The 16,289-nt window shown below is 48.6% G+C and overlaps 1 protein-coding gene across 4 annotated transcripts in view; it reads left to right on the top strand.

The window, feature by feature from the left end:
* The first annotated feature begins 2,620 nt into the window (after positions 1 to 2,620).
* The window catches only part of ACSBG2 (acyl-CoA synthetase bubblegum family member 2), a 42,968-nt gene continuing 29,299 nt past the window's right edge, over positions 2,621 to 16,289 (top strand). For all 4 annotated transcript variants that reach the window (XM_084826254.1, XM_084826253.1, XM_084826252.1 and 1 more), the window contains exons 1-2: positions 2,621 to 2,651; positions 13,094 to 13,222. In XM_084826254.1, the coding sequence (XP_084682380.1) occupies positions 13,110 to 13,222 (113 nt within the window). In that variant the 5' untranslated portion in view covers positions 2,621 to 2,651; positions 13,094 to 13,109. The remainder of the gene's footprint in view (positions 2,652 to 13,093; positions 13,223 to 16,289) is intronic.

Genomic DNA, 16,289 nt, shown 5'->3' with positions numbered 1-16,289 from the left:
GAGCACCCACAGCCCACTCTTAAAATTCCAAACATGCCCGCTGAGCCAAAAGGTTTGGGGACCCCCTAAGGGCTGTTAATCGATTCTCCATCGAAAAGAGCTTTGTTGGTCAGGCCAAGGGTCTGACCAGTCCAAGCTGTCCAGTTCCAATAATGGACAGCCCAACACCCCTACAGGAAGCAGGCCAGGAAAACAGCCCTCTGCCTTGGTTTGGCACTGGTGTCTGGTATTGAGGTAGGCTACTGCTGAACATGGAGTTCCCCTTGAGCTGATAACCATGTGCAGACTTCTTCATGAAAACAGTAGCCCTCGGAGCTGTGATTAGGGTGGCCAGGTGCCAAAGAGGGCAGGTCTCTTGCACCTTTTAAGGCATCTGTTGAAGGAATTTCAGCAGGTGTCACTCACCTGAGAAGCAGCACCTGCTGAAATCCCCTCTTCCACACTGGAATTTAGACTGGTGTTTAGAGGTAGACTTCCTGGAAACGCTGATGCTTCGCCCTCACAGCTGAGTTAGATCCAGCGTTGTGTGTAAGGAGCTCGATTTGGGGTGGAAAAACCCAGTTCAAAGCTAGGAGGTCCAGTTTGAAACCACAAACCCTGCTGGTGGGTGACTGTTGGGCAGGAGTCACACTCTCAGCCTAATGTTGAGAAGACAAACGGGGGAGGGAGCCACCCACCCCACCCTTGCACAGGAAGGATGGCTTGTAAATAAACTAAGCAGCAGCACAGCCCTGCACTTCTTTACTCAGAAGTAAGCCACTGTGTCCAATAGGGCTGACTCACAGGTAAGTGCACACAGAATTGCAGCACAAACATCTCTATTTCTCTTTTTAAAAACAGCAACAAAAAAGCCACCTAAGACTGTGACCTTGACGTGGGAGGCAGCCCTGTTGAACTCTGTGGGATTTACTCCTGAGTAAACATTGGAAAGGATTGCAAGCGGGTGACCACCATCCTGAGGCAGGGAGTTCCGCCAGCCAATTTCGCCTTGTGTGTGGAGCATTCTCTCTCCCTTTCTCCTTTTTTGTTCTTCATTTTATTTATTTATTTGAAATACTTTTATACCGCTTAATATAATAACATCTCTAAGCAGGTCATATACATATAAATATTAAAAGTATATATAAAGAGAGAGAGAAAGAGGTAGGTGTAAAGCGGCACAACAGCAAAGCAACAAAAAGGCTCTGGATCCATGGTGGATGCCATCAGTCTTAAGGTAAAATGTGTAAGAAAGATAAAAAGGCAGTGTTAAGAATATATTTAAGCTAAATGTTTGAGCTTCAGACATCATCAGTAGCTGTACTGTAAATCAACCCTGAGTGCTCATTGGAAGGACAGATACTGAAGCTGAAGCTCACATATTTTGGCCACCTAATGCGAAGAGTAAAGTCACTGGAAAAGTCCCTGATGCTGGGAAAGACTGAGGGCAAAAGGAGAAGGGGGTGGCAGAGGATGAGATGGCTGGATAGCATCACCGATGCAATGAATATGGACTTGAGCATGCTCCGGGAGAGAGCACAGGACAGGAAGGCCTGGTGTGCTATGGTCCACGGGGTCACGAAGGGTTGGACACGACTGAATGACTGAACAACAACAACAACTGGGTATCAGGAGAGGCGTTTCTGAACTGCCACTCCTGATATGCAGTTAACAGCACAGGTGCTGATGGCGGAAGCCGAAAAGTTTAGCTTAAAATATATTCTTAATACTCTGCTGTTAGTATGTGCATCCCATCCTGTTTCTCTTGCAAGGAACCCAAGGTGGCTTACATGATCCTCCTCTCTGTTTTATCCTCCCAACATTCCTGTGAGGTAGGCTGGGCTGAGAGTCCGTGACTGGCCTGAAGTCACCCAGTGAGCTTCATGGCCCAGCAGGGACTAGAACCAGGATCTCCAGAGCCCCAGCCTAATGCTCTAACCACCGCACTACACAACCGTAAGTCCCACTGATTCCAGTCAGACAGCCACGCCCCCTTCCTCCCAGCAACCAGTGGTTTGATGGCTTTCTGGCTTTCCACCATTCTAAAAGCCTGAGATGCCTCTCCTAAGAGTTAGTTACCGGCTGTAAGAATTTGAGGGCTCAGCCCTACGCATGCTGCTGTGGTTTTTTTTTATATTTTTGGCTCCACCTCTTGCCTTTGGCTCCGCCCACCCCGGAATACCCTCGATAAATACACATCGTTATTTCAATAAACAGAACTATTAAAAGTCGCATTTAAATACACCATTACAAACACTTTCAACGGCAGTAACCATTCCGCCTCCCCTCTAAACGCCCCTGTTCTAGCAGCCACGCGCCGCTCCCATTCATTCACCCGCTCCTGCCTTCATTCATCAGCTGCGGCTCGCCGGAGAGGTCAATGACCGCGAGTTGCTCGGCGGAGGGGTGGGCGTGGCTCGCGGCGGCGCTTATGAATGGGGCGGGGCGGGGCCAGAGGGAGCCCGCCTCTGCCCTCTCGCACGATGGCGCCGCCGGCTTCAGGCGCCGTTGCAATCAGCCATCGGCTGGAGGAGATGCCTCTCCCCCTCCTGACAGCCAATGGAAGGGCGGCTACGTGAAGGAGCCCAGGCGGCCGCCGCTCTGCCCCGCCTTTAAAAGAAGCTCCGGTCGGCGCACGCTTGGCAGCGAAGGTTTGTCTTCGACGGAGACAGGTGAGAGGGGCAGCATGTTTAGCGCTGGAAGTAAGGGGTGTGTGTGAGAGAGTGTGTGTGTGAGAGAGTGTGAAACAGAAATAGACGTACGCATATCTATCTATCTGTCTGTGTGTGTATATGTTTGTTTTCTTTTTTGTATGTGTATATGGATATGTTTGTTGGCGTGTGTGCGTGTCCTTGTGTGTGCGTGAGTTCGTTTGCTTGATTCTGTGTGTATGTTTATATATTCACACACGCACACACACCTATATTTGTGTGTGTTTGAGAAGAACTGTATGTCTCTAATAGGAGGTGGCTAAAATGTTTTAAGTCTCTTTTATTGGGTCTTGAACATTTTGTAAACTGCCCTTGAAACTTGTTTTACGTGGCTTTTTGCGGGGGGGGGCACTATAGAGCCTTGGCTTTTAAAAGCAAAATAAAACAGCCCCTGAAGACACATTTATTCCCCCCAGCATTTAATGCTTTAAAATTATTAGTTGCTGCTCTGTGTGTATGTCTAATTGTAATTTGTATGTTTATGTTTTTGGCATATTGTCAGCTGCCTTGTGAGGGCCTTGCACCCTGAAATCTTTCAGATAAAATTGTTTATAGAAATGAAAAAAGAAGGGAAAATGGGTGTATGTGGGGCTGAGTAGAAAGATAGCAGCGAAGTAGATTTGAAGTTTGTAGCTTAGCATGGATAGATTTTTATTTTTACAGTCTGAGATCCTCTTCGCAGTCTCCTTTTTAAAAATGTGTGCAAAGTAACAGGCTCGCAATGAAAAAGCTCTGGAGTTTGGAGGGGGGGAGGCGTGGCTGGGTGAGTGTTTATGGGTGCAGCACCCAGAACTTTGCTAAGGGTTGTCCATAGAGATGGAAGGTATCCTTGTGGGCATTTCGTTGGGGGCAAAGGGTGGTGGTAAAAAGCGTGTGGTGAGTTTCATAGAAAAGGTGGACATATCAGGCTTGAATTTTGCTTTTTTGCTTGTGTTTTGGAACCTTAGGTGAGCTGAAGCTTTGTGAAGTGGAAACCCCAGCAGGGTTGAGGGTGGGAGGGTCATAAATGGTGAAAAATCTAGACCCGAATGTGTTTGATGGCTGAAATAATGTGTAGTCCTTTGCACCCTAAGGTAGCTCTAAGTTGAACAAGAAAAAACAGCTGGAATTTGGTTTGGTGACAAGAGCGGGTTTGTTCATATTACATTTATATCCCACCTTTTCCTCCGCAGAGCCCAAAGCTGGCTACGTGGCCTTTTTCATCTTCCACTCCGTTTTATACTTGCAACAGCCCTGTGAGGGAGGTCAGGCCAAGAGTCAGGGACTGGTCCAAAGTTACCCAGGGGGCTTTGTGGCCAAGGGGGATCTTGAACCCAGATCTCCCCTGTCTGACCCCCTAACCACTATGCCATGCTGCCTGCTACACCATACGTTTCTCCAAAGAGTTCAGGGTGTGGTGTGCATGGTCCTTCCCCATCCTCATCTTATCTTCCCAGCAACCCTTTGAGGTAGGCTGTGTGAGTTGAGGGGCCTGAATGTATCTGGAGGTACAAAGGCACCATTTTGGTGGGGGTCTCTTTATCTGAGAGCAAGGGCAGATTTGCAGTGCCTGGGTGGGTAGGTTGGATGCCTTAGAATAAGTTTGCCCATCTTTATAGAGCAGCCTGCAATATTGGAAGCTTTTACTTACCTCTCATTTACCTTTTTTAAAGGAGAAAAGACAGCCTAGTACACCGTTATTTCAAAAAGGGAATAATTTTTTTTTTTCACGAAGGGAAGCAGACATCACTGCCAATCCAGAGAGCTGGTGTATCTGCTTTTATCTCTCTCCCATTCTATCAAGGCTCTTGGTTTCTCTCCCTCCTGCTTAAATTAAAAAACAAAACCCACACAGCTGCTGATCTGAAAATAACTTTATTTTTTTCCTCTCCTTCGGGAACTAGCCCTTTAGGCGGACCAAGCAGTAAATCCCAAGCACGGCTTCAAACACTTTTTTCTTTTGTGTCCTGCCTGCCGCCGGCTGATTTAACCCTATATTTCAGTGCCGAGGATTACAGGTTACAGAGAAAGCCCTCAAGCGTCTCCCAGACAATGCAAAAGTCTAAATGAAACGGCATTTTCAGGGGAAGAGGAGCAGGGCCAGAGTATCTGTCACTCGTCTGTTTTCTTTGTCCGGCGTCCAGCGCTTTGGTTTTCCTGCCCTGATAGATTTGTGCTTCTGATGATAAGCAGGCACCCGAGGGTGCCAGCTTGGGCGTGACTGATTTACACTCTCTGCTGCGTAACCCCTTCCGGGCTGGGTTTTTCCACACGTGGCTCCTTAAAGGAGCCTGTGCAATTATTGCAACTCAGACGGGGGCCGCTAATCCCGTTCCCGGCTCACAGTGGCAGTTTCTGGCGAGCTGGGCTCGAAGTGGGCTTATGTTCCGCAGCTTCCACGTGCCCTAGGAAAGGTTGCTCCAAACTTGGCCTCTGCGGACTTCTTGCGTTGTGCTGGCGCAGGAGGGAAACGGAGTCGAGCTATTTTTAGCGGTTAAATAACAGCCATGCATTAAAAGCTGAACTCAAAACCTTCTTACAAAAAAAAAAACAAACCCTCCGGTTGCCACCCGGAGACCGTCAGCCGTGTACTCAGGCGGCCTCCGCTTTCCTTCGATTTTAAATACGTAGACGCAAGTTTTCCGATAAGCGACTTGGCTGCTGTTCTTTACTGGCTTTGCTTGCAAGCCCCTAACTTTGCACGTCAAACGCAGCGTCCCAGTTCTGCCCCGGTTTGCTCTTACTCTGAATGACTGGCCCAGGAGTTAATTATTGTGGCACAGCCTTGTGTCCTCCAGCTGGGTTGGACTAGAAATCCCATCATCCGAAACATCTGGAGGGTGCGGGGGTCAGAACCAGACTTGGGCCCTTTTAGACTAGATGCATTGAAAGGAATGAAACTTGTATTAGTCGTGAATGACTTAAGCCCTGTTAATCTCAATGGGTCTACTCTAAGTAGGGCCGAGTCTGGATCCAGTCCCAGGTTGCCTACTCCCCTGCTAGATCTTTAGCGGGGAAGAAATGGCCAAACAACCGGGGGGGGGGGGTGTCTTTCTACTGGCTGTCTCTGTTCTTTCAAACGATAGTAAAATTGATCTATTTCCTGCTGTTCATTTCCTTATACAAATATCAATGGCTTATAAAATTACGTGGATTTGGGAACACTCACCAGGTTGTTTTGGACAGCGTCTAAAGCTGTAGTTAGGAGAACTTTCTTTAAAAAAAAAAAAGGCAAGGAAGGAAAAGCTGTATGTGGGGAAAACACAGGGTTTCTTGCAAAATGGGTTAAGACAACCGCTGAAGTCATAGAGCCATGTGGCATACAGTCTTCAGTGTTTTTGGTGGCTCTCAGTGGCCACTCGGTGTGTCTGTGTCAGAGGTGGGGTGGCTGTCCTGTCCTGGGGGAGAGCTTAGTACTGCTTCAGGGTGCCAGGCAGGGGGTGGGTGTGGGCCTGCACAGCAGAAAGTCCCTCCATGGAAATGCTCCCTGCATGTAGAAAGCAGTGTGCCAGAGCAAAGGGTTCCAACTTAGCCTATCCCTGACATGCTAGCTTTCTATGGGCAGCTATTGGAGGTGTACTCAGCCTCAGGAGGCTTGAAAAGGTGCAGGTCACACCTGTGCTTTGCTCCCCCTTTGGTGCTGGTCTCCCCATGGGCAGTCTTTTGGCGGGGGCGATCTACCTCAGTTTTTGTGAGAAACCCAAGGCCCTGCCAACGGGAGCTGGATGCAAAATAGTGGGCTCAAGAACGGCGGTTGTAGAACTGCGGAGCATCCAGAGCCCAGGAATGTGTTTTCAGCCCCAGATCTGGAACTCGCATAGAGATCTTCTCACCTACACAGGGGCTATCCCTGTTTCCCCGCACCCTGAAAAGCTTCCTTGATTTTTAGCAGCCTAATTCCAGAACACTAGAAGAGCCATCCTGGATCAGACCAAAGGCTTCTCTAGTCCAGCATTCTGTTCCCATGGTGGCCAGGCAGGTGCCTGTGAGAAGTGGACAAGTAGGAGGTGAGTGCAACTGCTGGTCTCCCCCCAGTATACTGTCTCTGCTCCCAGTGACAACCGGCAAACCAGAGTAGCAGCGACTTCCGGCCCCTCTATAATGTTGGCTCCAGGATTTTGAGGGGCTTTGGGCAGGACACTGCCCATCAGCCCCAACCCTCAGTGGGTCTCCCTTCTCACCGCCATTGTCACCAGCTGCTTTTGCGCCTCATCCTCTTTCTCATCGTGGCTGCCTCTTGCCTGCTGGACAAGCAGAGAGCCAGGGTGCAAGGAGTCGGTGGCATCCCCCGCTGCTCCTCCCACCACCCCCTTTGCAAGAGGCAGCTTGCAACAGGGAAGAGGCGGAGCAAGTCCAGGGGTCCCCTGTCAGCGGGCCCCTGCTGGGGTGGGGCCCTTAGCAGGTGCCCTGCCCTGCAGACCCTCGCCACCAGCTGTGCCCTTCCGTAGCTGTGCCCTTCCACCAGCTGTGCCCTTCCGTAGCTGTGCCCTTCCGTAGCTGTGCCCTTCCGTAGCTGTGCCCTTCCACCAGCTGTGCCCTTCCGTAGCTGTGCCCTTCCACCAGCTGTGCCCTTCCACCAGCTGTGCCCTTCCACCAGCTGTGCCCTTCCACCAGCTGTGCCCTTCCACCAGCTGTGCCCTTCCACCAGCTGTGCCCTTCCTGTGCCCTTCCGTTTCATGTTTGAGGCGGTGACGCGATTCTCCCCATATGCAGCTTTTCTTGTAAGGGGCGGGGGGGGGGGAGCAGATTGCTTCATAGTGACTCAGAAACTCACCTCCTCCTCCCTCTCTCCCAAGCGCTGGTCTACGTATGCGCGCGTGGTGTTTTTCTTTCCATTTGTGGGTGAGAGGGCGCGCGGAGCTCGCCCACCCTCCCAAGTGGGTGAATGTGCTCGAGTAACCCCGGCAGCGTCTGGGGACCGTCCCCACGTGACGGGTGCTGGGATGACGCCTTGCGCCTCTCCCATTGGCTGAAAGGGCTTGGATGATTCTCCACCTGAGGGCTTGCAGCTGTTGCGCGGGTGCCGCCGCGGTCGCGCAAGGGGTTCTCTTTTTTCCCTTTTTGCAGCGCTGGCTAGAAAGGGAGAAGAACGGGATTTCCGGGGGCGGGGGTAGGGGGACACGCACACGCACACACACGACAGGTGGTTAGTCGTCGTTTTAAAAATTCCAGAATCCCCAAGGCTTTGGGACCTTAAGGCCATAGTTTAAACATTCCAGGACTGTTTAAAAAAAAAAAAAATCCAGGATAATTTAGTAAAAACCCAGGATAACTAGTTCAAAATGAGTTGCATTCCAGGATAACTTAATTCAAAAATACATAAGAACCTTAGGAGAGCCCTGCTGGATCAGAGCAAGGGTCCATCTCGTCCAGCATTCTGTTCACACAACAGCCAACCAGCTGTCCACCGGGAACCCACAAGCAAGACACGAGCGCAACAGCACCTTCCTGCAGATGTATCCCAGCAACTGGTCTGCATAGGCTCACTTCCTCTGGTTCTGGAGGTAGCACTTGGCCATCAGGACCAGTAGCCATCAATAGCCTTCTCCTCCATGTATTTGTCCAGCCCCCTTGTAAAGCCATCCAAATTGGTCTTGTGGTAGTGAATTCCACAGTTTGTGTGAGAAGTCCTTCTCCTTTTATCCACCCTGAGTCTCCCACCAATCAGCTTCATGGGAGGACCCCGTTGGGTTCTAGTATTTTGGGAGAGGGAGAAAAATGTCTCCCTATCCACTTTCTCCCCACCAGGCATCATTTTGTACCCCTCTCTCATGTCTCCCCTGACCCTCCTTTTTTCCAAGCTAAGCAAGCCAAGCTGTTGTAAACTTCTGTCAAAGCAGGAGATAATTTTCTTTCTCCTATGAAAGAAGCTTATACAATTTTAGATTGATTCGAATCCCAAGTAAGTGTTTAAGAATTTGAGGATTTCTGGCCGAAATCTTGCCAAAGGAAGTAAGAGTGTTCTTGTGACATGCGTGCGTACTGGGGGTAAGGCCTCCATTGAAATTGGTGGGGCTCGGTTTGAAGTAATCGCAGAGAGGGGCCTGCTGCAGAATCTGAAGGGTGTTTAAGGATGTATCTACTTTTATTTAAAGTGTTTTTTAAAAGAAGGCTCTGGGAAGGGCTTGCCATCATCAGTAAACAAGACTGCCCCTGCCTGCAGGCTTCCAATTTAAAAAAGCCACGACACACAAGGAAAGGGGGATGGAGAGGGCAGAGGAAATTGGTGCGTTCCCTATTGGTCGTCTGCCAGCATGCGACATAAGACATAAATGAGCAGAATGTGGCAGTTTGGGGTGCTCCTTCGTCAGGAATTCAGCCATCTATTTTCAGCAGACTCCATCCCCCGCCTCCAGTTTTCAGGTCCTTGCCCCACCCCAACAAAAAAAACCATGCCAGCTGAACACTCAACCCTTTTGTGGTGGTTTGGGGGGCTCCCCATATTGTTACACCCTGAGGTCTTTTTGGACTTCTGCAAACCTTTAAGCAACACCACTCATAGCCTGAACATGGGTAATAGAAGGAACCATGTCTGGTTGCTCAAAGAAATTGGAGCAGATTGGTTAGATGTGTTCATTACTTAAATATGCATGGTGCTTTATAGAGTATAGAGGACAAATCCCTGCCCCGTGGAACTTACAGTCTACATCTAAAATTATAAATGTAGATAGGAGCAGGGAAGTTGTTCGGGGTGGAGGAACAGTGTGACAATGTGAAGCGCGTTGAACCGTAGAGACCCAGCTTCATTGCTCAGCCATGAAGCTGGGTCCGGTCACCAGTCATGGACCAGCTGTTGTTCCTTAGCCTCCCCTACCTCACAAGGTTGGTGTGTCCCATCTCCTTGTAGTAGTATAAAATGCAAAGGCATTTATCCAGCCAGAAGTCTTTTCCTGCTGGTCCTGACTTTGTTTGCCCAAAGTCTCGCTCTTTTAAAAGCTTGCACTTTTCAAATGTTTGGTCAACCAGATTAGCCAGGTGGCGTATTTCCCAAGCTTTCAATGGCACTGTCGAAACCATGGGGTAAAGTAACCCTTCTGTCTGGAGCACAGCTAAAAATAACAGACTATTTATTCAAGGTTGCACTAACTGTGGCATGACTGCAGGGTCATTGCTGAGTGACCTTTACTCCAGTCCTAGTATCATCTTGTGAAATCAGTCATTGGGGTCTCAGTCCTTCAGTCCTTTTCTATGAGAGGGGCAAGGAACTGCTTTGGCTCTCTACTGAATTTAGCAAATCCTCCTTCCCTGGCCTCTGAGACTTTGTCTGCACCGCTCATATGCTCTCAAGCCGGTCTTTGTGGCCTTGAGGACTAGAAATTAGAAACTGACGCTGTGATTCCCAGGGATGCTGGGTCCTGTGCCAGATATCTGTGCTAGCATGTGTTGTGAAATGTTCACAACGCTGTTTATGTCTCAACTAGCTGTGTTTCTGCTTGTTGCTGTGTGCATGTGTGACCTTTTGTATCCCTGTCAGATGCCTCCTCCCTGCACTGCATTGACTTTACAGCTGTAGCAATTGCCTCTTAATTTTTAACCAGGTTCTCAGGTAAAATGAGCAAATAATGAGATCCACTGAACACCAGCGTGGAGTTCAAATCATAAGCGAACGGGCGAGGCTCTGTGAATATAGGTGGTTTACTACCAGGTAACATTCGAATTCAGTGTGTTTGGTGCAAAACTTTCCAGTTGCCTTTCCACTCCATAGAAACAAAATTCCCAGTGTTGATCCTGTTTATGTGCATGCAGGAAATAACAGGAAGAGGCTAAAAATTGAAGGCAGGGGGATGTTAAATAGCACTTCCCTTAAAATGGGTTGCTGGGAACATCTGTTGGATAGAGTAGCTTTAAAAATGGTACCTCCTTTTCAGGGGCAGCCTACCTCTGTGGACCAGAGGGGGGTGGTAGGAGGAGGGGGGGTTGGCCCCCAGACCTGAGGTTTGGCATCCCTGGTATATAGGACTACAGCGTAAAATCTGTGTGTGTGTGTGTGTGTGTGTCTGTCTCTCTCTCTCTCTCTCTCTCTCACACACACACACACACACACACTGCATTGCAAGAGAACTTTACGCATGTGTTTGAACAGGAAGTGGTACAGTCCCTGCTAGATTTCCTGGTATTGCAGCTGTCTTCCCCGATATGGAAATTATTTCAGTAGATAGTTGGGCTAGAAAGATGAGGAGGATTTGAACTACCTGGGGTAGCAAACTGTTTGAGGGCAGATTTGCTTCCCTACAAGGGCAGAGTCACATGCGGTGATAGGAGCCTCTCTCCAGTGGCAAGGCAGGAAATCCAAGTGACATCAGCCGTTACAGCCTCCCTTCACCCCCCCCACCCCCCTGTGGGTGCCAGATTAAGATACCAGAGGAGAGGAAATGTTGAAAAGCACGTCTGCTTAAATGCAGCCAAAGTCTAGCTGCTCTCTGGGGATGAGCTGGACCTTGTACGGACACTTTTGAGTTCGCTAAGAGGAATGGGGAGTGTGTCTCCTTCACTCCTCTGAAAAAGAACACGGGTTTTAAATGACACAAATCGTTGGTCCCTAAGAGCGAAAGCCCAAAGCCACAATCTGGCAAGACCTCTGATGACCGGGGGGGGGGGGGGGAGATTACCTCTTTTGGCCTAAGGGCCGGATTTCATATGGGAGAAGCTTTCGGGGGGGGGGGGGGGACAGGGGAGGCAGAGCCAACAGCAAATGGGATGGGGCCCAAAATACCAGCATATCTTAGCTTCAAGCTCTTGCTGCCACAAAATCACTGGGAAGGGTTGTGGCCTTCTGGGGAACCCTGGGGCAGGCCAAATTTGGCCTCCGTGGGTGGACCGGATTTAGCCTCCACCTCTGTCCTAGGGGGTCCAGCCACATGTAACAAAGTCATGAGTAAAATGTCTGCTTGTGGCATTTCGGGATATTCCGGCCGGCTGCTGTGGGAGCAGAATGTTAGACTTGGAGATGTGTTGTGTTGGATCCAGCACAGCTCTTATGTTATACTATGTGACCTGAGAAAACAGTAGAAAATGAGGAGCTAAAACCAGCCCAGAACAAAACAGAAGTTAAAACCATCAATGTGCAATAGGGATATAAACAAAAAAAGTCTGGGGGATGTGTTACAAAATGTTGCAGTGTAGAGTGCTTCTGTTCAGTGTCTTAGCCAGCCAGCCATGCCCTTTTCTGAGAAGTTCCATTACGGTTTTCCATTCCCCTGCAATGTTCAGCCAGCGTTCTGTAGGCACTGAGCTTGCTCACTGGGTTTTCCTTTGAGGGAGGTTCCCCTAGAGAGCTTGTTCTAAAAATTGCTCATATTTCTGCAAACCTTGGGTTTCCCCCAAACCTGATACCTCCCTCACTCCCTCACGCGCGCACGTGTGTGTGTATTGGTGGGGGTAGAGCATTTCGACTACAGGAGCAACAGTACTTTCCTCTACATCACTCCTGTTGTTAGCAGTAACAGTTTTAAATTCTTTAGAATTGTGAGTCACCTTTGGGGTGGGTCTTTTTATGATTTTATAAATAAAATAAAAATAATTCTTTAAGATAAAAAGAATTGGGACACACAGTTCTCTTGAGAGCTTTTTATGATTTTGTAAATTTTTTAAACAATCATTAAATAAGTAAAATAAAAGGATTTGGGACACGCAGTTCCCTTGGAAGCTTTTAATGATGTTATAAAGAAAATAATAATTCTATAAATAAGATAAAAAGAATCAGGACATGCGGTTCCTTTGGGAGCCAGAAGAAACAAGAAACCTTCCTGGGCTGTAATCCTGTTCAACCACTTAACCTGATGGGGCTTACTTCTGAGTAGAGATGCATAGGGCTGCACGGTTAGTGTCTAGACCAGCCTTCCAGATGTGTTGTGGGGGACGGTGGGAGTTGTAGTCTGATTGGCTAGGCTGGCTGGACCGATGGGGATTGTAGGGCAAAACATCTGGAGGGTCACCAGATGCCCACCCCAATCTAGAATGATGGCAGGACCCTTGGAGATGATCTAGACCACCCCCTGCTTGGTGCAGGAATCTTGCAAAAGCAGCATTCCTGGGTGATGGCCATCGAGCCTCTGCAGGGCAAAGGAGAACCCACACTTCCTGAGACAGTCTCTTCCACTGCCAAACAACCCCTCAAGGTTAGGAAGTGCCTTCTAATGTTCAGCCCAAATCCGCTTCTCTGCTATTTCCACCCATCAGTTCCATTCCTGACCTCGGGAGCCACAGAGACCAACTCTGCTCCATCTTCTGCACAACCGCCATTCAGATAATTGAGGAATGCTATCATGTCTCCCCTTAGTCATCTCTCCTCCAGGCAAAACATACCCAGCTCATTCCACCCTTCCTCATAGGACTTGGTTTCCCATCCAAGTCACCCTCCTCTGGGCGACTTCTATTTTGTCTGACCCTCCCTCCTAACTAAATTAAGAACTTTTCTATTTCAGGGAGAGGCTGTGCAAGATGGCAACTCTAGCTATGGTGCCAGATTCCTGTGTTGTGGCCTCGGTTCAATCTCCCCTTCCAGAAAACCGGGAGGTTTCGCTTGACGATGTCTCAGTGGCCACTTCTCCCAGGTTGGTCAATGCTACAGTTAATGTATTTCATAAATATTGTTCCCCAACCTGGCACCCCCTCCAGATGTGTTGGCCATGGCGCTTGAAAACAGCCAGCCTAAGACGGCATGTCTGAAGTGGGATCTGTCAGAATGCAGGCTATGGAGATGGCGTATGACGGATAACCTCCTTCGTAAAGGTGTGGTCTGCTAGGAATGTTGCCCTTCTACCCTGTTCTGCCAAGAGTTGAGACCTCGTTTTCTTGGTGGCCTCATATTGGCTCCAGGCCTGTTGGCACGTGTCACCTGAAGTCAGTATTGGAAGGAGTGCTACTCTACTGAAAAGGCCCCTGACACATACCCTGATGTGATTGCAGATTGGGTACTTGTCCTCATAAGGTGAGCGTCTCGTAGGTGGTGCTCTTTAGCGGCATGGAATATGGGTCTAGGAGTGAGTATTTGGGCGACACAAGAGCAGGAGTGGGACGCTGTGAGCTGCAACTCACTCTAGGTGAGGTTAGCATCGTGGCTTGGATCTTGCTTTGTCAAGGAAAAGGGCCTGCTTTCAGATGAGTAAATAAATCCCTTCCTTGTTTAGCTATCATCGGTTTCCTTTTCAACCGGAGTTAACTGTTGCCCCTGGATTTCTAAACCATGGGACATGCAAAACTACACAGGCTTTCAAACCCTGGTTAAGTGTTACAACTGAACTAACCTCTGATCAAAGCCGCGTGGAAGGTGAGCTGGGGGTCATCTTTACCCTCCTTTCAGGGGACACTTCTTAGCTTAGAAAGGTAAACCATGGTTTCACTTCAAGCAAAGGAAGCCATGCTCGTCCATGGGAGAAATGACAAAATCAACTGTTGGGCAATACGTTTGTTCCGGGTTTGGAGAACCTCAGGCTGAAGAGACCAAATCCAACCCGTCTGGGATCTCAGGCTGGCCCTCTGGGGGCCCAAAATACAATAGATCCCAGCATATTGTAGTTTAAATACAAGAAATACCTGCAGGTTGTAGCTTCAAGCTCTTCCTGTCATTAACACAACCTTAGGAGAGGCATTTCAACCTTTTAGAATGGGGACAACCTGCGCAAAACTTGGGAAACCGCCAAACAATTGGTAGTTGAGGGAAAGTGGGTGGGGACCGGTGGAAGGGGGTGTGGCCATCTGGGCCCCCTGGCCAGTTGGATTTGGCCCCCATGACTGATTTGGTTCCTCACCCCAGTACAAATTCTGGCAGCCGCCCCATGCTTGAGGATTGATGGATGTTTTAATAGTCGGAGTTTCTCCTAGTTTGGCAGGGAAATGCATGTGTGGGATGGTGAATTTTTCTGCTAGCCTCTCCCTGTCTAGTGGCTGGTCCTTCAGTTTTCCCCTTATGATGCATTGAGACCCTAAGTCCTGAGTATCTTGGGTGAGCACTGTGTGAGACCCCCCTCCCCCTGCCACACTTAAGATCATGTGATGACACCTTAGATTCCTTTTTATGGGGAGGCCTAAATCTGCCTTCCCGAGAAGCAGGGGCTGCTTTGGTGGTGGCTCCAATGTTCGGGAATCATCTCCTGAGAACTTTTCTGGCCCCACCTCCCCCAAGCCGCTTGCTCCGCCTCCGGCCTTGGGGAAGACAACACAGCAATTGACTTTTGACCCTGCGGTTTGCAACCTTAAAGAATGCAAAAAAACCCACTATGCCATTGGTTCCAAGAAGAAAAAATACCAGTGGTCAGATCTCAGAAGGCCAGCCGGTTACGCAACATGCATGCATGAGCCATGCGATACCATACAGATTGAACAGATCTGGTGGTAGTGAGAGCTTTGCTAGACTAGTAGTTCTATTTGTTGATTCACTTCCCATAAGGGAAGGATGTCTGTCCTTTTTTCCTTTTTCTTTTGCCTGCTACTGGAAAAGCTATTTCCAGTTCATCAGAGCCCCACCCCCCCACCCCCCAGTCCTTATCCTTGTGTTGCAACTTCTTCTTTCCGAGAAATTGGTGGCTTCTATTCTTGTCCAGGTTCTTTGAGGAAGAGGTTCAGCCTGTGCTGATGGAGGGTTATCAAGATTTGCCAAAGTATACGTATGGCTTATGTTAGTAGAGGTCCTTTGGATTCCTAATCCAGCCTTCAGTTAAATTGGCATTTTTATCCAAGTTCCTTGACTGAGGTGAGGGTGTGGTGTAGGGATGCCTGTTGCCGGGAAATCCAGCCCCTCACGTGTGAGCTGAGCTTTCAGGTTTTTCCCGAAATCCCGAAACTTAAAAACAAACAAACCATAAATAGAAATTTGCGCAAATTGTAGCCATAATTTGCTCAAGTTTCTGTTTAGGGAAATTTTGGAATATCCGTGAGTTGACCCAACTTGATGTGAGGTCCGTCCCCTGGACAGATTCCTCCAATATCCCAAGCGCTGAGCAAAGGCCTTAAAACATAAAAATGGCCTAATTATATTTTGGTTGCATACACACATGCATGTGTGTTTGCATGTATGTGTAGATAGATAGGTCAGTATCGATATGAATAAACTGAAAGGTACAGTTATAAACTGCATATATATTATATATGCCCAAATTCCTAGGGACTGTAGTATTTTAGCCAGTGTGGTGTAGTGCTTAGAGTGTTGCACTGGGATCTCTGGAGACCTGGGTTCTAGTTCCAACTCAGCCATGAAAGCTCACTGAGTGACTTTGTGTCTGACTCTCAGCGTAATCTATCTCACAGGGTTATTGTGAGGATAAAATGGAGATGAGGAGAACTGTGTTCACCACCTTGGGCTCCTTGCAAGAGGGAAAAAGGAGGGGTAGAAATGTAATAAATCATCATCATACTAAACAAATAAAGGCACCCTTCCCTGCAACTTGGTTCCCTCCAGATGTTTGAGACTTCAACTCCCATCAGCTCCAATGGTCAGGAATGCTGCAATCTGTAGTACAAAATATCTGGAGGGAACCAGGTTGGGGGATAGCTGGGCCTAAGGTGATTTACTTGGGGCAATATTTACGTCTCTTCTCCTTATTCTGCTTTTTTAACTGCTCATTTTTAACTGAAGCAATTTGGGGCATCAGATCAATGGTGTTGTGAAAGAAGAAGAATCTG

Source organism: Heloderma suspectum, chromosome Z (genome assembly GCF_057233095.1).
Source record: "Heloderma suspectum isolate Gila_16-S chromosome Z, 16-S_ref, whole genome shotgun sequence".
NCBI classification, from domain to species: domain Eukaryota; kingdom Metazoa; phylum Chordata; class Lepidosauria; order Squamata; family Helodermatidae; genus Heloderma; species Heloderma suspectum.
Note: the sequence above shows the minus strand (reverse complement) of the source record. Positions and strands in the feature narration are given on the sequence as shown.